Source organism: Puma concolor, chromosome E1 (assembly GCF_028749965.1).
Source record: "Puma concolor isolate L17-30 chromosome E1, mPumCon1.1.hap2, whole genome shotgun sequence".
NCBI lineage: Eukaryota > Metazoa > Chordata > Mammalia > Carnivora > Felidae > Puma > Puma concolor.
The window spans coordinates 9,242,688-9,268,834 of NC_141680.1; the positions used below are offsets into that span (position 1 = coordinate 9,242,688).

Sequence of the window (26,147 nt, forward strand, 5' to 3'; positions counted from 1 at the left end):
GTGAGCAGGGGAGGGGTAGAGAGAGACAGAGGGAGACACAGAATCCCAAGCAGCCTCCAGGCTCCGAGCTGTCAGCACAGAGCCCGACGCGGGGCTCGAACTCACCGACTGCGAGATCGTGACCCGAGCCGAAGTCAGTCGCTTCCCCCACTGAGCCCCACGAAACTTTGCTAATTCATACACGCTGCTGCTTAAGATGTGCCGAAGTCAACATTCTCATCGACGGTGGAGGGAAGCGTAGACAGCTGTGACCCGTTCCGAATGTCTGTCCAAATAAGACGCACGTTTACGCCAGCTGCACTTCCAGGATCCTGTCTTGCAGATGTCCTTGCTCACGTGAGCTGAGACACAGGGCCACCTGCAGCTCGGTCTGCCATAGCTAGAGACTGGACTCCGTCCAGACGTCCACCCAGAGGTTTAACCGGCTAAATACTGGTGACACACAGTATGAAGTTTCACACAACAGTATACTCCGCGGGGGCACCTGGGCGGCCCAGTGGGTTAAACCTCCAACCCTGGATCTCAGTTCTGGTCTTGATCGCAGGGTCGCGAGATCAAGCCCCACATCGGGCTCTGCGCTGACACCGCGGACCCTGCTTGAGGGACTCCGGCTTTATACCGAGAGGAGATATGACACGATCTGACCCCGGGTTTTAAGAACCAACTGAGGGGGCGCCTGGGTGGCTCAGTCGGTTAAGCGTCCGACTTCAGCTCAGGTCACGATCTCGCGGTCCGTGAGTTCGAGCCCCGCGTCAGGCTCTGGGCTGACGGCTCAGAGCCTGGAGCCTGTTTCCGATTCTGTGTCTCCCTCTCTCTCTGCCCCTCCCCCGTTCATGCTCTGTCTCTCTCTGTCCCAAAAATAAATAAACGTTACAAAAAAAAAAAAAAAAAAGAACCAACTGAGAAAATTTCCAAGCAGATGTGCGCCAAGCCGTAATGGGGGTCGCCTCCAGGAAGGGGAAGAGTGGGGGGTGGGCAGGGAGGTGTGAGAGAGAATTCATCTGTATTATATTTGGTTTCTCGGTTTTACGGTGCCCAAATTGCTTTTTCCGTTAAGAGCCCCTTTGCCCTGTGTGAAATGCAAGATCAAAGAACATCCCCCAGGAAGGGACCCCCTCATTCCCGGATGGCTCAATAATCGAGGGGTTGCCTGGGTGGGTTGCAGTCCACGGCATCAGGAGAAGGCTCCCAGGTGGAGGGTTGCAGGGGCCTGGGGTGGGACGCAGGAATCCGAGGGGGCACAAACTTCCTTCCACCATGGATGCTGCCATTCGATGCCCTGCACACAAAGATGGAAAACAACAGAAGGAAGCAGGGTGGGCTAAGAGATGAGCTCAAGGAGTTGCACCAAACCCACGTCCTACCTCTCCTGGGGCCCGCTTCAGACATATTGAACTCGAATGCTTGAACAAATCACTGGGCCTCTCTGACCCTCTGTCTCTTCGTCTTCGAAACGATTGCATGAGAGTAAAGGATCTCTATAAAATCATCTCAAGCGAATCCGTTCACTCGATCATTCTACGCTTCTAAAGCAACTGGCGGTTGGCATAGCCCATGACCCCACTCGGGAAAGGATTACCGGAAATGGAGTTCTGAAAGGCTCTGAGCAGGCCCAGCTTTGTTGCAATAAGGGCACAACCTTTCACACTGATGACTTTTTAAAATTACCTGTGAGTTCCTCAAAGGCAGGCCTTATGCCCTGCTTTCCCTCACCGACCCTATCTTTAAGGTTCAGCGTTGAGTTATTGATAAGCCAGGTCAACGAGAGAAGAAATCCAAACAGGTCTCAGCCTCTGCTTATGGATTAGGCTGTTGCTTTGCCCCAAACTCTGCTGTGGCCGTCCGTCGTCCTAGGAAAGAGGTTTGCCTTTTGGTTTTGTTTTTTCCAAGGTGACCCACCTTTACCCTCTACCTGCCCCCACCCCCAGCCTCCACTGGGGTCCCTCAGCCTACCGACCTTTGCTTCTCAAAGTGCTTGCCAGGGAACCTGCATTGGAATTATCTGAGAAACTTGTTGAAAATGCAGATCTCTGGGGGCACCTGGGCGGTGCAATCAGTTAAGGGTCCAACTCTCGATTTTCGCTCAAGCCGTGTTCTCACGGTGGTGAGATCGAGCTGGGGTGGAGCCTGCTTAAGATTCTCTCTCTCCGTCTCCCTCTCAGTAAATAAACAAACAAGCAAATAAAATGCAGACCTCTGGGCCCCATCCAGACCTACTAAGTCATGCTCTCTCCACGTGGGTCCCGGGACTCTGCATTTTTGGCACATGCATAAGGCACCTTGTAAGAACTCTGAGGTGCGAAAAACACCGCTTCTGCCCAGCCACCCTGACCTTCGTTGAATGGCGTGAATGGGCTAAATTCCTTCCCACTAAATGATCAAAGGGTCTGTAAAACATTACTCCAAAATGTAGCAGCTTAACGCAACCGACACGTATTACGTCACAGCGTTTCTAGTGGTGAAGGACCTGGGGAGCAGCGTGGCTAGGTGGTTCGAGCGTAAAGTCTCTCATGAGATTTCAGAGGGGATGGCCAAGGCCGCCGTCCCTTGAGGGGGCCAGGGGATCCGCCTCCGAGCTCTCTCACCCGGCTGTTGGCACAAGTCTTCACGGACTTCTCCACAGGGCTGGTCACACCACGTGAGAGTTTGTTTCCCCCACAAGCAAGGGATCTGAGGCAGAGAGTGGGCCACCCAAGACCAAAGTCACGGTCTTTTCATAACCTAATCTTCCCTTCGGCCATATTCTACTCGTTAAAGTAGGCCACTAAGTCCGGCCCCCCACTCAAGAGGAGAGAAATCAAGCTCCGTGGCTTGAAGGGAAGGGCGTCGAAGGATCTGTGAATGTTTTATTTTTTTATGCTTATTTATTTATTTTGAGAGAGAGTGAGAGCAGGGAGGGGGCAGCGAGGGAGCGAGACAGAGGATCCCAAGCAGGCTCTGCACCGTCAGCTCCGAGCCCAGCTCGGGGCTCGAACCCACGAACCGCGAAATCGTGACCTAAGCCCAAGTCGAGAGTTGGACGCTTAACTGACTGAGCCACCCAAGCGCCCCTGTGGACGTATTTCTAAAAACGCTGTTCTACTTCGGTGTCTTCACCAATGCGGTTAGTTAAGTGAAAGGCCTCCTCATCCCCTGCGCACACACACACACACACACACACACACACACAGCTTTCCAGGCTAAATCCTACTTGCCCTTCAAGTGTTGAGTCAGGCATCCCTTCCCTCCTGGGCCTCCCTGTGTGGTCACACGGTGGCGGTGCAATTGCACAACCCCAGGTGACGCCGTTCGCCCGGGAGTCGTTGTAGATTTGTGTGTTTGTTAAAACAACTTTTCAGCAGGTGGCTGAAACCATAAGAGGCCTATACTCTCGAACGTCTCTCCTGATTTTCAGGGACGTCTTTGTCTGGCTACAGGCCAGTGAAGAGCCATCTCAGGAACCCCGCAGCCCCACCCCACGTGGCCCACTGCCAGGCCCCAGACTCACAGCAGAGCTCCTACCACGTGCGTCCCCCACGGGGAGCCACCGGCCCAAACCCAACATGCTGGCTGAGGTCGTGGCCCTGTGGGGGCTTACCAGCAGTGATGATGTTAGTTCTGGTTCTACAGGGCGGAATTCCATGACCGTTTGCTGGACACACACGTCCCCAGGTGGGTTGTTGCCCCATGCCCTCACTGGAGGAGCCGTGAGCCACCAAATCAGAGATGACCCAGGGCAGGTACTGTGAATCAGGCGGGGCTCGTGGATGCCTGGGTGGAGAGGCCACGCTGTCTGGTGAGGACAACTGAGGCCTGGGAGTTAGATGCAATTCCTGTGCTCGCGTGAGCCTAGGACATTCTCTTAACCTGGGTCCTCCCCCTCTCGGGGTGCTTGACGCATGAAGTAACGTGCGTGAACACACTTGAGAATTCAGGGGTTTCCTACAAACGTAAGGTGTTACCACACTGAGCCAAATCTGAGGGCAGGTTGGAGAGAAAGGAAACCCAGAGCCCCAAGACTTTGCGGAAATCAAACCAGCAAATCGAATCGGGAAGGATTGATTACAGAGGGAAGTCACCCAGCTATTAAGAAAAGTGAGTTAGATCTCTACCTGTCGACTTCAAAGACGTCCATGAGGCAACATCTCACTGTTACGTGAGAAAAGCCAAGGAAATGTATTTTGTGGGGTGCCTGGCTGAGTCAGTCAGTAGTGCGGACAACTCGTGATCTCAGGGTTGGAAGTTCAAGCCCCACATTAGGTGTAGAGATTACTTAAAAACAAAACCTTCAATTAACAAGAGAGGTATTTTGTAAGATCCCGTCTTTATAAAAACAATGATTTTTTTTAAAGGAAGCGTTAATTCAGCCATTTCTACCCATAAGGCCAGGGTTGTCGTGTCACACACTACTCAGGGAGTTTCATTCTCATTAGAGTCTATGTGAAACTGCATCCCTACACCCATCATTGTGAAGTGGTGCAGTTCTCAGCCTGCGCAACTGTACAAGGATCCCTGAATAAGACGCTGTGCAGGGACTTAGACGTCATAAAAAGAAGGGCGAAGTGGCCACCAACCCTGCCTTGCTTCATTATTATCCTCTTTTGCGATCCCTTGAGCACCGGGATCTCTGGTCATCCTGTTTGAGCATTCGGGAGGGCAGAATTCTCCCACCAACAGACACATAGATGCCTCAAGAGCCTACGGGAAGAGCAGCTTCAATCTGGGGCTCCCATTCGTGAGAGCCGACCCACCTCAATTTCCTCAGGAGCAGCCCCTCAAAAGTGGCCAGGACATTCAAGGATGTGGTCATGAGAAGACAAGGGGAAGGACCCCTCAGGAAAGACTTGGCGATCCATGGCAGCCATAGTCAGAAGAGGGAAAAACGGATCAACCTGTTTCTCCATCAGGAACAGGTGAAGGAAATCTGGCACCTCAAAGCGATCCCAAAGGATGGGGGCAACTTACGTACCTCAACAGGGACGGTTGTCAAGTGAAAAAAGCAAGTTGCAGAGTATGTAGAGCGATCCCATTAAAAAATAACCGTGTGCGGGGCGCCTGGGTGGCGCAGTCGGTTAAGCGTCCGACTTCAGCCAGGTCATGATCTCACGGTCCGTGAGTTCGAGCCCTGCGTCGGGTTCTGGGCTGATGGCTCAGAGCCTGGAGCCTGTTTCCGATTCTGTGTCTCCCTCTCTCTCTGCCCCTCCCCCGTTCATGCTCTGTCTCTCTCTGTCCCAAAAATAAATAAACGATGAAAAAAAAAAAATAATCGTGTGTATTATGATATGCATATATTTTGTATATCCACATACTAAATAAAACTGTATCTGCATCGAAGAAAGAGTCTGCAAGGAGATATGCCAACTATAAATAGTGGTTGCTTGGTGGAGTGGACAGAGAGAGAGAGAGAATGAGCAGGGGAAAGGTAGAGAGAGCAAGGAGGGAGACTCCCAAGCAGGATCCCCATGGTCAGTGCACAGAACCCGATGTGGGGCTCGAACTCACGAAACCATGAGATCATGACCTGAGCCAAAATCAAGAGTTGGACACTTAACTGACTGAGCCACGCAGGTGTCTCTCAAAGCGTTTTTTTAAAATAGATCTTTCTGGGGGCGCCTGGGTGGCTCAGTCGGTTAAGCGTCCGACTTCGGCTCAGGGCATGATCTCACAGTTCGTGAGTTCGAGCCCCGCATCGGGCTCTGCGCTGACAGCTCGGAGCCCGGAGCCTGCTTCAAATTCTATGTCTCCCTCTCTCTCCGCTCCTCCCCTGCTCATGCTCTGTGTCTCTCTCCTTCAAAAATAAATAAAAACATTAAAAAAATAATAAAATAAAATAAAAATAAAGTAGATCTTTCTGAAGTGGACTGTGGGTTGTATTAATGCATTAAATAACAAGATGTAGCAGCAAGTCTCATGCCTACCATCATTTCAAAAAAGCAGTGAGCATACACAGTACCTCAAGGTGTCCACAACCATCCTGTGCTCTGAAAATGCCCGTGATTCCTGCCAGTGACAAAGTCACAGTTATCGCAAACACTTCACTCTTCTGTTGAATATTGTGATTGTCTTTTCCAGGCCAGGAAAACTAAACCCTATCTCCTGAATGAGGCAGTTGGCATTCTTGGTGGCAATTTTGTTTGCGATGAAGAACAGAGGGCTGGGGCGCCTGGGTGGCTCAGTCAGTCAAGCGTCCAACTCTTTTTATTTTTTTTTTAATGTTTTTATTTATTTTCGAGACAGAGAGAGACAGAGCATGAGCAGGGGAGGGGGAGGGGCAGAGAGAGGGGGAGACACAGAATCGGAAGCAGGCTCCAGGCTCTGAGCTGTCAGCACAGAGCCCGACGCGGGGCTTGAACTCGCGGAGTGTGAGATCATGACCTGAGCTGAGGTCGGATGCTCAACCGACTGAGCCACCCAGGCGCCCCAAGCGTCCAACTCTTGATTTCGGCTCAGGTCATGATCTCACCGTTGTAAGATCGAGCCCCGCGTCAGTCGCCATACTCGGTGTGGAGCCTGCTTGGGATTCTCTCTCTTCTCTCTCTGCCCCTCTCTGACTCTGTCTCAAAAAGGAGGAGGAAGAGGAGGAGGAGGGGGAGAGGAAGAAGAAAAGAACAGAAGGCAGCTATTGACTGCAGAAAGTAAGGTGTAGGTGGTTCCAGTATCTCCAGGAATAAGGCCGAATTGGGTCTGGATTCTGACTCAATGGAGAGGCACTGAGATCCGTGCTGGAGGTCGAGGGGGCCCTCACCAGGGAACAGAAATCAGGTCGAGGCTTGTAGGCCTCCCAAAGTAGACGCTCCTCGTAGCAATTGTTATTTACTCGGTTGTGCTTCTGGGATCCTGAGTCTTCAGAGAAGTTACAGGCTAGGCCTCAGGAGGCTTCAGGGGTCCCCAAAGGCTCGGCTGGGGAGAAGCAAGACAGCAGGGACCCAGGACCTTGAAGCAGTGCTTCTGGGGGCAGACGGATGGCCAGGGTGACAGGTGGCCATGAGGAAGTTCTTGTGGAATATGCAAGCATTCCTCCGGGCTGCCCTCAGAGTACCTGGGAACCTCCTGCTATCCTCGGGTTGGAGGCCCAGACTCTCGGTGTCTGAACGTGAAAAGGATGTGCCTCTCCTGAGGTTTATAATGTCAAGGTCATCTTGGGCACTCACACCTCCGGGAGTCCGAACCACTGCAAACAAGCCTCATCTGACTTTGAAATGACAACAAACTATTACATAGATAACGAGGTCGAAAGGAAGGGGAGAAAGAGGGAGGAAGAGGTGGAGAGGGGGAGGTGCTCCGCGGGTGCGACAGATGGAGGAAGGAGATAGAGGAAGGCCAATGTCGAACAGGGGGAACCATGAGACCGCACACGGCTTTCTCCCCAGCTCCAAATGCACCCTTTGCCCCAACTCCACAAAGGGGCCTACACGTGCCTGGAAACGCTGGTGGGAAGCAGGGCCGTCTGTCAGGGACAAGAAGCAGAAAGGCAGAATTCATCTTTTTGCTCCGGAGACCTGGGGAAGTTGCATTCGGGCTCAGCGGGCCGGGGGCCAATGCCGGAGGCCTGCCCGAGGTCTGGTGGGGACAGCAAGGGGGCCCCAAGGTCTCCTTTGAAGCTGCCCAGCCCAGGCCTCCAGGACAGAAAGGCGGGCAGGCGGGGAGTGTCATAGAAAGAGCAGTGTGCAAATGTGGACACTGCCCCGTGCTGCTGTAAGGGGTCGCGAGGGAGAGGCCCTAACCCAAAGCACGCCCGAGCTAGAGGACGGCTCCATGGTGCGACACAAACAAACACAAAAGTCGGGGCCAAGCGTAAACTAAAGGCAGATCTGCAAAGTCCGAGAAACTCACCAGGCCACTAAAAAAATTTCAGCTTGGCCCCAAATTTGCCATGACCTCACTTTTTTTTTTTTTTTTTATGAGCAGCTGTCCCGATATTAATCCTGCCTCTTGCCGTAATCCTTTTTCCATGACACCGGAGAGAACACATCGGGAGCCTCAGTGTGAACCATGCTATCGGGACTAGAAAGAACTTTACCTTTTTACATAAATTTTTTTTAATTTTTTAAAATGTTTGATTTATTTTTGAGACAGAGAGAGACAGAGCATGAATGGGGGAGGGGCAGAGAGAGAGGGAGACACAGAATCGGAAACAGGCTCCAGGCTCTGAGCTGTCAGCACAGAGCCCGACGCGGGGCTCGAACTCACGGACCGTGAGATCGTGACCCGAGCCGAAGTCGGACGCTTAACTGACTGAGCCACCCAGGCGCCCCTCTTTTTACATAATTTTTAAAGTTTATTTATTTTGCAAGAGAAAGAGAGCATGCTCACGAGCCGGGAGGGGCAGAGAGAGGGAGAGAGAGAATCCCAAGCAGGCTCTAGGAAGGAAGTGAGTTGATGTGAGACGAGCTGGGTCCCCCCAGCCAGAAGCTCTTCCTAGAGGGGCCTGGGTGGGGGGGGCGGGAGGGGGGCAATAGCAATTTTTATTTCCCCTGGGATACAGAGCCCAGAAGGAGAGATAGGGGTCTCGACCCCAAGTCCTCCAATATCTTTTTCGTGCCACTGTTTATTCTGCCCTGTGCCGTATGCAAATCGGGTCATGGTCAGGATCAAGGCACAGAGCATGGGGTAACATGGGTTCCACCTAAAATTGAGGTGTTCCTGCATGCCGCCTATCAGCAAAGCCCCAGAGAAAACTCACATACACGCTCCGTCCAGGAACAGGCCTGGCCCAGCCATTACCCGACAGGTTTGGGACACTGTCGTGTGACCTCGGTAGCTGGCTGAGGCTCGGGGTCCCCGGTAAGAGGTTGGGATGGGGGAGGAGTGGTGAAGGAGGCAGAGAAAAGGTTTCCTGATTACTGGATGAACATAAACCCAGGCCTGAGCTTCAGTCGGGCTCTGAGCGCATCGGATCACAGCAGATCCCCCGTCCCCGTGCACTCCCCGCCTCCGATCTCTCGTTCGGTCCTCTCTTATCTGGCCCCGATGAAGCACGGGCTCTGAAAATGTGCGGTCACTCGAGAAGGGTGGGGATACCAAAGAGCTTCTAGGAACGAATGACTCAGCCAAGGCTGAAGAGAGCCACATGGTCTAGATGCAAACATTTGCACACACACACACACACACACACACCTCACCAAAAGCACTTTGGGGATCTTTTCACCACCTCTGTCGCCGGTGGGGCGAAGTCACAGGCCCGGGATGCCCGCTTGCGGTGTTCTCTCGCACCGTCAGTCCCTGATGGGGATTCCCGTGCCGGATTCCCTGCCCCGGGGAACTTGTCGGCTTCCTCTGAGGACCCTTAGCAAAGCCCACGGGTCAAAAGCCCTACCTCAGGGTACCTGTTTTGTTCTCCCTGTCCTAACAGAATGGCCAAGGGGACCACCGTGAAAGTCGTTGTCTCCCGCATAAGGACCTCGGGTCGAGAAAAGAAAACGGTTCGTGCTGTGTTAGTCCCATGCACTGCTACTAAGGTCCCTGATTCTTGAGGTCCATAATTCCAGGCCTCCTATCCCAGGCAGACAGCTCCCAAACTACCCCCAAACATCTGGCTTGCATGTACCTGCATAGCGGGTTTCCGCAGTCCCCTCCTTCAGGGCATCTCATCTGGCAAGCAGCCTGATCTTCAAGACGTGCTCTGGGGCCCCGGCTGAGACGCTGAAGAACGTGGGACCCTTTGAGGCCCGTACGGACCCGCCAGAGTGAAAACGAAAAGCAGCCCAGGTTAAACCGTTGAAACAGCAACGATAGAACTTGCGAATGGATACATACCATCGCGGTGTGCGGGAGCCCAAGATTTTTGTTCAAAAACAGCTCCCCGGTATGTGTCAGAACGAGGCCTTGGTGACAGAGCAACCCGGAAGGGCCAACAAAATACACAGTCGGGTGTTTCCTAAACCTACTACAGCAGGGAGACCGAGAGAAGCCGCTCCCCTGCCAAACGGAACATTCCAGATGCTGAGGAGATAAACTGGAAGAGGCTGTGGTCTGGGAAACATCAGAGAGAGCTAGTTCCCTCCCGGCGACGGAAGTTCAACACGCTTGGAGGAACTGGAGATGGCCCAGACCCCTCCAGCTTGAACAGGCTGATGAGGTTACACTAGGAAGAATCTCCATTTCCTTCCATGGCCCCCGCCCCCAACACCAGAAGGGCTTCACGCCTGCTCTCTCTCTAAGTTTTTACGCACAAAGCTTTCCCACCAAGCAATCCGCCGATCCCTGCCAGACCCAGGACCCTGCGTGCTGGTGTGCTGTGAAATCCAGAAGCTCTCCTCCCCCTTTTCGTGCATATTCTGGGGCTTTCTCGGGTTTTAGCAAAAGAGCCTTTTAACGGTGCGACTCATGGGCCTCCACCTCCATCGCGCGCAGGGAGGTCTGGACCAAAGAGCAAATCTAAACAACAGACTCCACAGATCATTCAGGATCCCCTTCCCCCTCCTCCAGTGACCAAGGCTTCACTGCTGGGTCCAGCTGGTCTCGTCCGAACACGGCTTCTTCCCTGAAGCCTCCTCAGTCCCAAACGTGGTCCTAGCCGGTCAAACCCCCACGGTGGCTGGGCCCGTGAATCCCGGCTTGGGCCCGAACACAGACCACCCGCTTCAAAAAAGAATTAGACCTGTGCTTTCTTACAATTGCCTCGGGCTGGGGGGTTGGGGCAGCGTGTCTGGGCTGTAGTCACAGACACAAGCAATTTTCATGACGACCTAAGGTGTCACTGTCCTTCCGCTCATGCTTGTGTTGTTACAACGGGCTGAGAATTACCTTAATCTAAACGATGTTATCTGTCTAAAAAAGAAAGAAAACCATTTTTTTTTTTAATTTTTTTTTCAACGTTTATTTATTTTTGGGACAGAGAGAGACAGAGCATGAACGGGGGAGGGGCAGAGAGAGAGGGAGACACAGAATCGGAAACAGGCCCCAGGCTCCGAGCCATCAGCCCAGAGCCCGACGCGGGGCTCGAACTCACGGACCGTGAGATCGTGACCTGGCTGAAGCCGGACGCTCAACCGACTGCGCCACCCAGGCGCCCCAAGAAAACCATTTTAATTTAGAGAGCATACAGACACGTTTGTAAAAAGCGTTAAAGACCTAGAAAGCTTTGTCTCAAACCGTAACCGCTCGGCCCTCAAAGGGATTGGAAGAAATAATCCCAAATCTCCATCAACTCTCACGCTCCATGTTAGACATTTGGTGGGACTAGCTTCGTTCACGAGGACCCGAGAGACATCCCTGGTGCTCCCAGGATAGGTAAATATGCTCCCAAAGACACTCCAGATATGTTCTGGCTATAAATTCCCGTCAAAGGATAGAAGAAAGGTAAGTCTCGTTGGAGAAATGTATCACCTGCCTCCACGTGTATAAATGACCCGCGGATACAAAATGCAGTCATTCAGCTGGAAACCACCTATATTTGTGCAAGAGTTGGTTCTGGCCAAGGTCGGATACCCCAGGAATCGGTCCGGAGCTCCTCACTTGTGCAGCTCTCCCAACATACTCACAGCAGCCAGAGGTGAGTGCCGACGTTTCTGCACGATTCGTGTATGCAGAGAGTGGCCACGTGGATGGCAAATCCAGCTTCTTCGAATGGCCCTCATAGCGACTTGCACATCACATCCTCTACGCCTCTGCTGAGGGAAGCGAGGTGGGTGTTCATTGCTTCACAGATATGACTATAGAGGTCAAAGAAGAGACGAGCGATCAGTGGAGCCCTGCTCAATAGACAAACCCCAAAGGTAAGATCAGCTAGGTCTCCCTCTCTTGACAAGATCCCCCTTGAATCTAAAGACAAGGGCTTGACTGCTTCGAAACTCAGTTTAACATCAGTTGCCCTGGGGCCTCTTGGGAACTGCTCAAAGCACGGCGGGGGGGGGGGGGGGGGGGGGACCAATTTTAAGTGTGGTCTGATAAATGACAGCTGAAGGTCCGGCCAGGAATTTCTCCCCTGCCAGCTCGACTCCACAAGGCAAGCCTTGGAGAAATACGGGAGAGAAAACTCCTCCATGGTTCAACAGGGGACACTCACGTCCCCACGGCCACTTTGTAAGCCCTCCGAGGAAAAAAATCCCAATGCCAAGTTCGGGGGGCCAGGTGCAGCAAGGTGGAATCACTCAGAACCCCGCCACGCTAGTTTTGAAGCTAACATTCTCTTGGCCTCGAGTCTGTCCTTTTATACTTTGCTGGGAGAGGCTGGGGTTGGGATTCTGCAGACCGCCCGCCTGCTCTCTTCTCTGATAGGCTCTGCCCATCGGGGGGACTGGGGAGAGGGGGCACAAAGCTGGAAAAGGACGGAGAAGCTCTCTCCGGGTCTTCTTCCTGTTTACCTCTATTGGCTTCCTGTCCCTGTTTCCACTCAGAGTGCTTCTTGTTCACTCAGGCAGGGTCAATCCCTTCCAGAAGCATTGGACTCCGGCGTTTTGGTTTTCTCAGCAACCACGGAGCCCGCCTCAGCCAGAGACCTTCTCCTCCTCAGTTTCAGAGGTACCGGCCCCGCAGGAACTTTTCTCCGAGCTCAGAGACCCCGGGAACCTGCTGAGGAGCACCCCTGTCCCCCGCATCTCAGAAATCTGAGATTCAGCCTGCGCACCCCTTCTCCAAGTGCCTAACTTTAACAAGTCCGATATCTTCCCTTGTGCAGCCTTGTGAAAACTGCTTCCTACAGGTGCTACCGCCCCTAATACCTGTGTGGCCTCCCCCCTGCCTTTTTCAGCCACCTGGTTAGTAATTCTTCACATTACATTATCGCTGGCATCACAACCGGGGTGATTTCTGTCTCCTGCCTAGACCAGGACTGATTCACCCTCAGTTAGGTTCTAAGAGTCTACGGCAAGAACTAGAACATGGCACTTCCCATCCCTACCAGATGGTGACGCTGGAGAGGGTTCCCCCACCCCCCATCCCCCACCCCCCACCCGCGGCCCACATTCTGATCCGGTTTGTCTCCGGCCAACCTCTGCACAAGCAGGGGCAAGTTCACATTCAGAGGACGTAATAAAATTGGTGACAAATGGAGCTTCGTTGCTGTACCGTCTTGGGAAGGGAGGGCGGTGGGTGGTTGCAGGGACTCCCTGCTAAATATTCGAATGTGTCTCCTTGTTGGCTAGAAGTGAGCTGTATGGAAGGATCCTCATCATAGGTTTTCGAGAGAAGATGATCTTGTTATAGTTTGCAGTGGGGTTTTCTCTGGACTCCGTATGAAAGCGTATCGGTTCGGGCATGACGGCGGGCCCCAGGCTTGTCACCGAATACGTGCTCCATACCGATAACATGGTCTCTGACCTCCCGTCCTTGGACATCGCGTCTCCGGAGGACTTAGATGACTTTCTCCTTTTCAGCTGCGCGATCCCGGAAGGTTGGCTCTGCCTTGAGGCCCGCTGGCTTTCTTCAAGTGCTTGCATAGAACCCAGGTCCCTGGCTTTGCTTCTCTCAATGAGTTTTTTCACCATCGGGGACGTGTAGGTGACATAGGCTGGCCACGGGCTGTGCTTTTCAAGCAGACTCAGGGGAAGCCCGATGTTCTCTGTGAGTTCTACCAGCAAAGAGAAACACGGGTGATTTAGAGGCACTCGGGTACCACCGTCCAGTTCTTCAACGAATCGGAGGGTCTTGGAACCACGTTTTGAACGTTTCCCCCATCATGCCTAACGGCCCTTACACCCCTTGTATTCAGCGGGGATAAGAGCGAATCCAAAGATGGGAGACAGAGTGACATTCCAGAGTGTCTACCAGCTGAAGAACAGCGTGGTGGTAAAAGGTGGGGGACCTTGGGAGGCTGGCAGGCTCAGCCTCAGACCTTCGAAGAACGTCAAATTGTGCGCACTCTGACCGTCTAATGTTTTTTTCACCGATAAAATTGGTTACCGGAAGGCAATTGTAAGGATCAGCCAAAACGATACGTTTGAAGGGCTTGGAACAGGTTCGCGCGACAGGTCAGCCCTGAGACACACGGGCTGTGCAATTAGACCGGTTGAGTCCAAACTCCTTCTCTACCTGCGAGATCACCGTGAACCTCGAGCAAGCCCGGTAGCCCTTCTAAACCGTAGCTGCCTCCTGGGTCAAATCGTGGGCCGAGCAAGATTAGATCTCATAGAGCCTTCTTGCGGGTTACAAGAAATAAGTTATGCAAAGCTTTTACTGAAGCGGATTAGCTTGCACAACTAGCAAATGGGGGGCGTTGAACTCAAATCTAAGGGGATCAAAAATCCTCAAGCTTTTCACTATAGCGCTGGCCAGAGGTTTCAAGCATTTGGGGTTAGGGAGGCTTTACTAGAAAGTCTGTTCATTAGTGTACCAAACAGCCCGTTCCTTTGGGGGTTGGGGAAGGCAAGGAAGTTAAAATGTTGGTCTCGCCGTGTCCAACCTAAATTCGGTGAAAAAAAAAAAAAAAAAAAAAAAAAAAAACACTAGCCGTGGGGATAACCAGAGAAAATGCAGATTGGACAGTTATTCCCAGGCTGCCTGGCGGACGTTTCCTGAGCTGGAGCTCGTTTAGGAGCAGCTCTGTCAATAAAGAACGGATTGTGGAAGGTTTCATTTCCCTGCAAGAACTGTGTATTATTCGGCCCAAGGAAGGCAAGATGTGCAACATCACCTTTCGCCAAAAACAAAACAAAACAATACAAAACACGCACACCCAAGCTTCCAAGTATAGACTCGAGGGCTCATTTCTGTGCCCTCAAAGCAAATGCAAAATGCAAAGGTCTCGGGCCACCTGGCTGGCTCAGTCAATAGAGCATGCTAGCCTTGGGCTCGAGGTCATGAGTTTGCGCTCCGTGTTGGGGGTACGGAGATTGCTTCAAAATAAAATATATTTATTAAAGAATGCAATGACCTTGCAGGCGGAGGCATTTGCTTGTATCTGGCAGAGGCGAAGGTCATGATGAACCACAGTCCTCCGCGGCTATACTCTCTCTACGCGTATAACAGGAGCCGCCACCTGGAGCCCCACCCCTTTGCCTTCCCTCCCCAGGTCTGGAAGCTTCGACCAGCTCTGCAGCAGGAGCTCCCGTTGCTAAGCCCCAAGCCCTACCTTTGTCTCTCTTCGCCTTTCTTGCTTCAATCACCTCCATCATTAAAGAGTTCTTCTTCACATTCAAGGCCCAGATACCTTCGGGAAAACACACTTGTTAGCCAGGGTTACCACAGGGCGATCTTCAAGAAGAGGACAGGTCTCCCGTGGAGCGGGGGAGAGGGCAGGGGAGCTCAGCTTGGGAAGTCCCAGTAGATGTCACCTTTGTTACCAGAGTCCCATTGTGCTGTTGCTGGGCCGAATTTCCGCCTCCTGGCTATGCTTCTCAGCCAGCACGGAGGAGAGGGAGGGGCAGACATGGGCTACAGCCCAGAGTCAAGACGCAGGTGCCCCAAGTACAGGCTGAAATAGAGAAGTCTCAATGCTCTATGAGGCCACGCGTGTGGGTAGTTTGATGGGACCTGTGGTCTAGTGGTTCTCGAACTGGAAGACGGCTGCCTCTGTATGAAGGGCTTGTTGGGACACAAGTGTTGAGGGGCACCTGGGTGGCTCAGTCAGTGGAGCGTCCGACTTCGGCTCAGGCCACGATCTCACAATTCGTGAGTTCGAGCCCCGCGTCGGGCTCTGTGCTGACAGCTCGGAGCCCGGAGCCTGCTTCGGATTCCGTGTCTCCCCCTCTCTCTGCCCCTCCTCCGCTCACACTCTGTTGCTGTCTCCAAAGTAAACGTTAAAATTTTTTTTAAAAAGAAAAGAAAAGAACACAGTGTTGAGCCCCCCTCCGGAGCTCCAGATTCGACAACCAGCGTCCTAAACCAGAGGCGGGGCAGGAGATGCTGACGGTTTGCAAGGTTTTATCGTTAACTACCTAGTGACAGGAAACAGGTCCAGGAGAGCTTGGTAGTTCCCTTCTAGTTAGTGCTAAGACTGGAAACACGCGCATCGGAGAATTTTTATCCAAGAATTCGTTATTTGGTACACTCAGGGCTGTGCATCTCTGGGGTCCTTGAACATCTGAACTTGAACGTCTGAAATGCCATGGAGCATTTCTGCTGTGGGAAAAGTCTCAGAGGCTTTTGAACAAGATTTCGGGTGATGCTTGTGCCAGCGGTCAGGTGACCACACTATGGGAACCATCAGCCTAGAGCAGGGCTTCTCAAACCTCAGTGAAAGCTAACACTGCCGGGAGAGCTTGTTAAAACACAGCGTCGGGGGGCGCCTGGGTGGCGCAGTCGGTTAAGCGTCCGACTTCAGCCAGGTCACGATCTCGCGGTCCGGGAGTTCGAGCCCCGCGTCGGGCTCTGGGCTGATGGCTCGGAGCCTGGAGCCTGTTTCCGATTCTGTGTCTCCCTCTCTCTCTGCCCCTCCCCCGTTCATGCTCTGTCTCTCTCTGTCCCAAAAATAAATAAACGTTGAAAAAAAAATAAAAAACAAAAAAAACAAAAAAACAGCGTCGGGGTGGGGGTGGAGGGGCACCCTAAGATTCTGGTTCAGTAGGTCTGCTTTGGGGACCTGAGAATTTGCATTTGCCAAGAAGATCCCAGGGGACAGTGCTGGTCTGAGGACCACACACTGAGTAAAGCCGCTTTAGACAGACTAATGGTTCTATATCTTTCTTTCAGCTGCAACATCTGTAGGGGCTGCCCTGCTGTGTGTGAAACGCTCCCCTGAGAGAAGCAAATCTCCAGGTTTTCCGCCCCCTTTATTCTCCTAGCCAAGGAACCATTGTGGTATGCAAGTAAATGCGTTATTGATGGGGGCAACCTTAAATCCCACTATAGTTCTAAAGTAAGTTATTCCCAATGTCAGCATTTTATTATTACACACCTAACAAAGGATCGCATTCTAGACATTTATTCATACTCTAAAAAAAAAAAAAAAAAGCTACTTTCTGTCAAATCGGCTCAGATCCAGGCTTTACAGAGGCCCCACTGTTCTGTCTTAGTGGCGATCTTTCATGACAACACATTCTTTAAGTTTGTCTTACTTATTTTGAGAGAGAGGGAGAGAGCAGAGGAGGGGCAGAGAGAGAGGGAGGGAGAGAATCCCAAGCAGGTGCCCTGCGGTCAGTGCAGAGTCCGACTCAGGGCTGTCTCACAAACTGAGATCATGACCAAAATCAAGAGTCGGATGCTCAACCCACTGAGCCACCCAGGTGCCCCCATTAATGTGTTTTAAAAGCCACGTCCTTTCAACAGCCACTATTGATGTTTAAAAACACTCTTACCACAAGAGCAATGTTTTCTCGATACGATTGTTGAAAATCTGCCCAATAGCCAATACCACATTTCACAGTACAGGGCATTCTTGTGTTGTCCCATTTGTCGCTTTTGTTTAACATTGTTCTAGAAGTTGTAGCTGTTGGGGTGCCCGAGTGGCTCAGTCGGTGAAGCGTCCGACTTTGGCTCAGGTCATGATCTCACGGCTCGGGAGTTCGAGCCCCGCGTCGGGCTCTGTGAGGACAGCCTGGAGCCTGCTTCGGATTTTGCGTCTCCCTCTCTCTCTCTCTGCCTCTCCCCAACTTGTGTTCTGTCTCTCTCTGTCTCTCAAAAACAAATTTTTAAAAAAATGTAATAAATAAATAAATAAATATAAGTGGTAGCTGTTAGCCTAACGCCCGAAAAAGAAATTAGAAGCGTGCCTACCTGTAAGAAAAGACAGTTATCATCGTTTGTGGATGACACAACTTTTTAAAAACCCCGAGAATAAAGTATTGTTTATTACAGAAATTAAAAATCACTTCCCTTCATATATAAAGCTCAAAATATGAAACTATATTCTCCATAGCAACAAGAAAAGTGAAAACTACCTAAGAATAAGTGACATTTAATTGTATATGCATCTGTACGCATTTATTTATTTATTTATTGAGGGGGTGGGGGGAGGGGAAGAGAAAGAGAGAGAGAGACAGAGAATCCCAAGCAGGGCCCCTGCTGTCCGTGCAGAGCCTGACACAGCGCTCGATCTCACAACCATGAGATCACGACCCGAGCCGAAATCAAGAGTCGGACTCAAACGACTGAGCCACCCAGGCATCCCCATGACAGCACATTGTTAGGAGAAGTCACAGTATCTTTTTTCTGAGGTCACAGAAGAAACAGCTCGTTCACATAGACCGCTAACCTACGGCTTTGTGTAATAATAAACGACAAAAAAAAAAGAACGTTGGAGCAACTCATCTCTCCTTCTAAGACCCACCATGGATCTCAGAACTGTGGGTCACCCATCCCAAGTCCCCAGTAATGTAGAGGGTGTCGCCCCAGCGATCACCCGGCCCATGCCTGTTCCCCTCCAAGGAAAGAGATTTCTTGACTTATCCCCTTGTCTACAGAACTGTTAGTGTTGATGCAAGAACCAGGATGCTACAAGCCCAAGGCAGGGAGTGTTTGAGACGGCCTCAGAACTCATGGTGAGGACTTGTTTGTCTGAAAATAAAAGAGACACATACACATAGTTGACATTAAGTCTGAAGACAAGCTGTGGGCTTTTACAATCTCCTTCGACTCTGGCACAAAGGTTCCATTTTGTCTCCCTATAAACGAAATGCAAACCAGCAGGCTGCAGACAGAAACAGCATTGATGGGAGGGGCAGGAGGCATAACATTGAAGTGCTTTTCTTGTTTCTCCTCTAGGCACAAAGGCCTGTGTTCAGTCCACTGGGTTTTCAAGCCCATCTCCTCCCACCCGAACCCAATCTCTTGTCCTACCATTTCCAGAATCTTGCCTGATATGCTGGCCTCGGCCAGCCTTGCCTGAAGGGCCTCCAGACACTTGCCTGGAATCAGACACAAATCTGTGACCTTGGTCACGTTCCTTGACATGGTCTTAGGACCTCCATTATCTCAACTTAGGAGATGAATGTGAATTCCTGTCCTATCTCTCTTACAGAGGTATGGATGTTATAATAAGCCGTCTGCAGCTTAAAGGGTTTCCAAGTCATCAGTCCTCCACCTTTGCTGCACATTGGAATTACCGGGGATCTTTTACAAATTCATATGCCAGGAGGCACCTGAGTGGCTCAGTCGGTTGGGCGACCGACTTCAGCTCAGGTCACGATCTTGCCGTTTCCGAGTTCGAGCCCCGCGTCAGGCTCTCTCTGCTGACAGCTCAGAGCCTGGAGCCGGTTTCAGATTCTGTGCCTCCCTCTCTCTCTCTCTCTGCCCCTTCCCCACTCAGGCTCTGTCTTTCTCTCTCAAAGAGAAATAAACATTAAAAAAAAAAAAAGTCCTATGCCTGGCAGCATTGGGATTTAGTCGGAATGAGACGCAATACGACCATCAGAATTCGAAAGCTTGGTTCTAAGGTACTGCAAGGTTTGGGAACCACCATTCTTAGAGACCAAGTCAAAAAAACACTGAAGATTTAGAGGGTATTAGCCACTTAGGAAACTTAGCCTTATTAGGAAACAGATCAGGGGCATCATTCAGCCCTTTCGTTGTTTTAAGACATATTTTCATTGATGCACTCTTGAATAGATATGGATCCATATATATATATATATATATATATATATATATATATATATATTACTGAATGTCAGTGGCCTTTAAACATTTAAAAGGACCCTAGTACATTTCCATTACCACCTGCCAATACGAGAATTTCCTTCCATCAAAGGACAGCCAGAGCCTTAAAGTACTGAGCTAAGAAAACCGTGGCTGCGGGTGGTAATCTCACGCAAAGCTAATCTCACCCTCTGTCTGCGGCCACAAGCCGCATCCTTATCTCAGGAAACCATCTTCCAAAGGGATTTTGTGGATTCCAGGCAGGACTGAGAGATACGCACATTGATACAAGCCAACTCCGCTCAGACTTTCTAGCCCGCTAATGCTGTGGAGGCGAAGCCATTCGCACACTCACGATGATCAAAACGGTATCGTAATCCAGTGTTTCCTAAACTATGTCCCACATAAAGCAAGAATCTCTCAAGATGTTAACCGATGTTACTTACTTAAAAGAGGGGGGAAACGGGGCGCCTGGGTGGCTCAGTCGGTTGAGTGTCCGACTTCAGCTCGGGTCCTGATCTCACGGTCTGTGAGTTCAAGCCCCGCGTCAGGCTCTGTGCTGACAGCTCGGAGCCTGGAGCCTGCTTTGGATTCTGTGTCTCCCTCTCTCTCTCTGCCCCTCCCCTGCTCTCGCTCTGTCTTTCTCTCTCTCAACACTAAACATTTTAAAAAAATTTTTTTCTTTTAAAAAGGGGACAGGGGAGGTCCATGCCAAGGGTCACCCTGTAAACCCACATAGATTATTTAATCCAGGGGACACCATTCACACGGTCTATGTTGTTATGCAATATAAATACAGCAAGGGAAGGGAAATACAGCCAGGGAAGTTTGGAAAATGAGCTGTTAAACAAATGCCTTTAGTACAGCACTTCTCAGAGCCTCTAAATATGTTGCCTCGCTCTGTCACCCTCCAAAAGGGGGGAATTGTTAGTACCCCCTAACCTCATTTGACCAGGGAAGGATCCATCCACCCACTGGGTAGAGAATGTCCTAGAACTAGTTACCAGGAGAACATCGGTGTGGATTCCAAAGCAACGTCCTTCCCCAGCCTTGTTTTGGAACCCGGAGCACCATAGACAGTGATAACATAAGAGAATGGAAGGGTGAACTTGCTCAAGGGATAGCCGGGTCTTCAATGACTCACTTCCTCTGAAATCGGCCTCAGAGGCTTGGTCCCCCAAAAGTGTCCATACGGAGCAGAACAAGCCAACGTGAGAGCCTTGCACTCCGTTGGGAGCTAGCCCTATTTTCCTTTGTTCAGCCCCTTTCCTCTCTCCCCTGCTCCAGTCTGCAGGCATCTTGTCTTCCCACACCCCAGAGTCTGGTCTGGCCCCAGAAGGAGAACAATGTCCCAAACGGGAAGTGGATGCAGAGTTTTGTTTCACCTCTGCGCGTTATCCCCCTCAACCTTGCCTATCCACCCCTGCCCTCTGTTTCCTTTTCTGCCTTCTGGCTACTCTTCATTTCTTTTGGCTGGAGAGGAAGCTGCCACTTAGGCTGTTAGCATCTTGGAAGGTTTACCTCTAAGATCAGCAGAAATGTTCCCGGTGCAGTGCGTCCCAAGTGGCCCTCCCGGGAGACACATAAAACACCCCCCCCCCACCACCTTACAGGCCAAGTGCATACTCTGACCCCCTGTGTGCCAGGGAAATACAGTGCACACCCAACGAGCTTCCCAGGAGCCCTGCCTCATCATGATTCTCTCCACCTCTCTACCCTGCCTCCCTGTGGACGCTACAGAAACTCTTGCCATAGCCTCACCTCTCCCTGATGGGCTCCAGGGGGGCACCTACAACATACGGGTTTGATGTGTCTTTAGAAACACTGAGGCCAGGGAGTGTGGGGAATCCCAGAACTGTTAAGCCAGAGGAGAGCGAGGGTGGGGAGAAGCAAGCTGGTCTCCCCATCTCCTTATGCAACGATATGCTGGCCACCTTCCCCCCCCATCCCTGCCCCTCCCCAAACACACACACTCCACTCTAAAGAGAAGGGAAACGAGCCTATTACTATACCCTATTAAGTTGCACACAGTGGATGGCATAGTTGTTAGCTATGTCCGACTTCGGCTCAGGTCGTGATCTCGCGGTTCGTGAGTTCGAGCCCCGCGTCGGGCTCTGTGCTGACAGCCCCCGAGCCTGGCGCCTGCTTCGGATTCTCTCTCTCCCTCTCTTTCTCTGCCCCTCCCCTGCTCACTCTCTCTCTCTCTCTCTCTCTCTCCTTCAAAAATAAATAAACATCTTTTAAAAATTAAAAAAAAGAAAAGAAAAGAAATGCCCATCTTCTAACACAGACCTGGCATTCCTGATTCATCGTTTATGGTGGGTGGGAGGGGGGTACACTGCTTCTCGAAAACGCTTCTGTACACCACCTATTTCCTCTTACAGTCATGTGTGTGCCTTGAGAGACGCAGAATGGCAACAAAGTTCAAGTACCTACGGCCATAGACTACCCATTCATTCACTCATGCATGCCTTCAACATTGAGTTCCAAACACGAGACTTGTAATGCCTGTGAGTTAGTTCTGTGCTCACCCCAAACATCTGGCAGATTCTCCACATTCACCTCTTGCTTTGGGATCTACCCTTCTCAATGTCAAAGGCTCACAAGGCAGATTTGTTTTCTGCCAAGGCCAATAACAAATCAAACAAGAATAATCCACGTTGTCTTTATCGTCAAGAAAAATAAAGCGGAGAAGTTCCCTGTACATAGGCCAACGCAAGGCACAGCAGCCGCTCTGCAGATGATTACTGAGCAGCTCCGTGTACCGAGTATTGTGCTGGGTACTGGAGACACAAAACAGAACGAGGCACAGCTTTGGTTCAAGGAACTCACGGCCCCTTGAAGTAGACAGAGCACAAGCTTCCTAACTCAGCCAGGTGGGGAGGGAGGTCAAGAAACAAGATTCAAGAAGAGAAGAGGTTTATGGTGAGTCTTGAAAGACAAGGGAAATCATGGGCATGGTTCAAATGCCAGCCTCTAGTGTTTTCAAATGTTGACTGATGTGATCAGGGCCCACATTCTTCTTCCAGTAGTCAAATCTTTTTTTTTTTTTTTTTTTTTTTTTTTACATTTGTTTGTTTTTGAGAGACAGAGAGAGACAGCATGAGCCCGGAAGGGGCCGATAGAGAGGGAGACACAGAATGAGCTCTGAGCCATCAGCACAGAGCCCGACGTGGGGCTCGAACCCACGGACCGTGAGATCACGTCCTCAGCCGGAGTCGGGCGCTTAACCGACTGAGCCACCCAGGCGCCCCCAGTATGCAAATCTTAAACCCTGTTTCCAAACGATACGTCTTCTGCATACGAACTACAGTGTTGAGCTGGCTAAACGACCGCTTTACAAATTCACTACCGGAAGAAGCGTTGGGCGTTGGGCCTTGTGACGTCATTCCGGTAGAACTACGGATTTGAATTTCATATTTACCCAAGGAATAGCCAACCATAAATATTAAAATTCCCTTTTAAGATGATGTCACATGAAGACCCATTAAGCACAAAGCACGTGGGATCCTATTATCTGGAGATCAAGTTCCAAATTTCAAAACGAAACTTCCAGAACAAACCAAACAGGCAACACCAGAGGAGAGAGCTTTTCAACCTTTCCCTTCCGTGGACGTTTGGGGGACGCTTGTAAATGGATAGGCTAGACAGGTAGGAAAGATGTGGAAACAGGCAGCAAGAAACAGTCTTATAACTTCACATTCAGGAAACCAGATAAGGAAGGCCCTCAGCATTTTGTGCTCGGAGACCCTCTCTCTGCCAGACCGCCGGTTCGTGAGCAGCGGGACCATGACAATGTGTGGCCCCACAATGTTCAATCAATCAGAAGAAGGAAGTCCTGCTTCCCCGGAACAATGGGGTCATTGTGAACCCAGCAAACTCATAGTGGAAACAGGCAGGGATTTCCCAGGACTGGCCTCAATCAATGGGCCAGGCCACCCCCTTTTAAAATGCTCAACGCGGGGCGCCTGGGTGGCGCAGTCGGTCAAGCGTCCGACTTCAGCTCAGGTCACGATCTCGCGGTCCGTGAGTTCGAGCCCCGCGTCGGGCTCTGGGCTGATGGCTCGGAGCCTGGAGCCTGTTTCCGATTCTGTGTCTCCCTCTCTCTCTGCCCCTCCCCTGTTCATGCTCTGTCTCTCTCTGTCCCAAAAATAAATAAAAACGTTGAAAAAAAAAATTTTTTTTTAAAAATAAAAAATAAATAAAATGCTCAACGCACTAGGAATCTAGGCCGGCGTTTGTCTTGAAGAAGGGGACTTGTATTTGAGGCTTGGCCTCAAAGCAAAGCACGAAGGTAGCTGCCTTCCGTAGGGTTCAGTTATTCCGTCAGCCTATCGCCCGCGTGTCGTCAGGAGGACACCGTTATCCCCGTTCCCACCAGAAGGTAAACAAATCCATCCATCACGCATTGCACCCAACTCTTGGGTCACAGAGAACTCCCGACCACGATGAAAGCAAAGCTCTCAAACGTCTGGGGGGAGCTGTGGCCGGTGGGGTGAAGGAGGTTAATTCCGCCGCCGTGCCAAGACAGCTCTATCCGATTAGCGGAGTCCCAAATTCCTTCCCGCACCGTGGCCAACCCCCTCCTGCACTAGCAGATTGTGGGGAGGAAGCAGAAAAAAAATCATCAGCTTTCCTAGAAAAGCAATTCTAGGCATGAGTCATGTCGATGACGGCCAGTGGCATTTTGCTGTATTTATTCCCACGTGGTCTCGTAACAGAAATTGCGTATCCGCATTATAGAAAGTTTGGAAAGGGTTATTTTTTGAATCTCATAATCCCATTACCATCACACAACATTTATCTTTGTGGTCTCCTTCCTGGCTTATGTGGTTGTGGCCGCAAAATGTACGTATCCTTCTGAACCCATCATTTTGCCCAAACATCTGATTGTATTTTCTCATGTTCTTAGAGATTCCTCATAGTTATGTGAGAGGCCGCCTAACAATCCATCAGAATCTGGGGCGCCTGGGTGGCTCAGTCGGTTGAGCGACCGACTTCGGCTCAGGCCGTGATCTCACGGTCTGTGAGTTCGAGCCCTGCATTGGGCTCTGCACTGACAGCAAGGAACCTACTGGGGATTCTCTCTCTCCTTCTCTCCCTGCTCCTCCCCCACTCGCAGGCATGTGTTTTCGCTCTCTCCCTCTCTCAAAATAAATAAACATTTTTTTAAATTAAAAAAGACTACATATGCTAGCAAGGAGATAGCAATGAGATCAATGACAAGTGCTCTAAACTTTCAAGGTATGGGGCCTAGAGTTCAAGGCGTAGGACTCAAGTGAAAGCCTCTCAACGAATGTCACCCAACCTCCAAACGAGGAGGGACAGACTATTCCAGCCAATTGTCAGGACTCTGGGTGACAGCTGAAGGAACCAAAGAACCTCAAAGAGCCAACCGGTTTTCTAGAAAAGCACAATGGGCATGAGCCATTTAGTGAACGGGTCACCGGTTCCAACCCCGCACTCCAGCCCCCGGCTGTAACGAGGCCATCCCGGGCATTATCACTCCCAGTAGAAACCGTACATGCTCTTGACAAGGTCCCTGAGCCATCAGGAAGCTGTCAAATCGCGTGCCCTCAAAGTAGAAACTCAATTCCTCCTTCCCTCTCACACCCCAGATTCAGGCTCTGTTCTCCAAATACATCCTGCCACCTCTATTCTCTTTCCCTCCGGCTCCTCCTCCGTTCGGCGGCTGCAAGAAACATCATCCATCAATATATCCATTCATCCATTCGACAAATATTTACTGAGTGCTTGTTCGAGCACTACACCAGGCATGACATTCTAATCAGAGAAAAACCGAGAAGGTCCCGGTCCCGGGAAGGTCACGCTTCTGTTCAAAACCTATTTGCTACTTATTTCCTAGAGACAAAATGCACCCCCCCCCCCACAATCTAGTCCCAGAAACGCCTTCCAATCTGAGCTCCTGTCACCGTGACTGTCCCCCTGCGCACTCGAGCCCTGGGCGCGGGTCCTTCTCATGGGCGTGTCCTGAGTCCTTCTCCTCACCTCCCACTTCTAATGGGCCGCATGTCCCCCAAAACCCAGAGCACAGCTCAAGCATTCAGAGAAGCCTTTCCTAACCCTCCCAAGGAGAGACCCTACCCTTCCCCTGTGCTCTTGGAAGAAGGAAAAAAATGACCCGATTACAAATGGCATCCACCACATTACGGGAAGAGAACTGCCAGGGAGCAGAAGCTGTGGCATTTATTTGGAGCCTTGAGTAAATGGATAAAATTGTGTGCAAAGTCCGAAAAGCTGAGGATCAGAACCCAAAATTTGGAGAAACCAATTTCTCCAAAATTTGGAGAAACCAATTTCTCCAAAATTTGGAGAAACCAATTTCTCCAAAATTTGGAGAAACCAATTTCTCCAAAATTTGGAGAAACCCCCACCCCTATACATCCCTGGGACTTCCTGCCAAGAACGCTTTGTCAAATCACCACCAAAGGATAGACCCTCTCTCCTCTCAACGGAGGGCTGTTTCTCCCCTCGTGACCCGCAGGTTTCTGGACCCGGAGGTGGGTGTTCATCCGCCTTAATCCCCACCGCCATTCTCAGACCATGTCCCTCCCTCTCCTTTGAAGCTCATCCTATCAGACTATTCCCTCTTCCCACCTGGCTGCTGCCAGCCTCTGTCCTCAGCCACTGACAACCTCAGTTTCTGGAACACTGGTTTCCCTTTGTACCGTCACCCTTATCGTCAACAGTGGTTT

The 26,147-nt window shown here is 51.1% G+C and overlaps 1 protein-coding gene across 1 annotated transcript in view; it reads right to left on the bottom strand.

The window, feature by feature from the left end:
* Window positions 1–12,361: 12,361 nt before the first annotated feature.
* Window positions 12,362–26,147, bottom strand: part of CDRT4 (CMT1A duplicated region transcript 4) — a 31,542-nt gene continuing 17,756 nt past the window's right edge. Inside the window, exons 2-3 of the mRNA XM_025920333.2 lie at window positions 14,990–15,067; window positions 12,362–13,489 (exon numbers count right to left, since the gene is read on the bottom strand). Coding sequence (XP_025776118.2) covers window positions 13,032–13,489; window positions 14,990–15,067 — 536 coding nt within the window. The 3' untranslated portion in view covers window positions 12,362–13,031. The remainder of the gene's footprint in view (window positions 13,490–14,989; window positions 15,068–26,147) is intronic.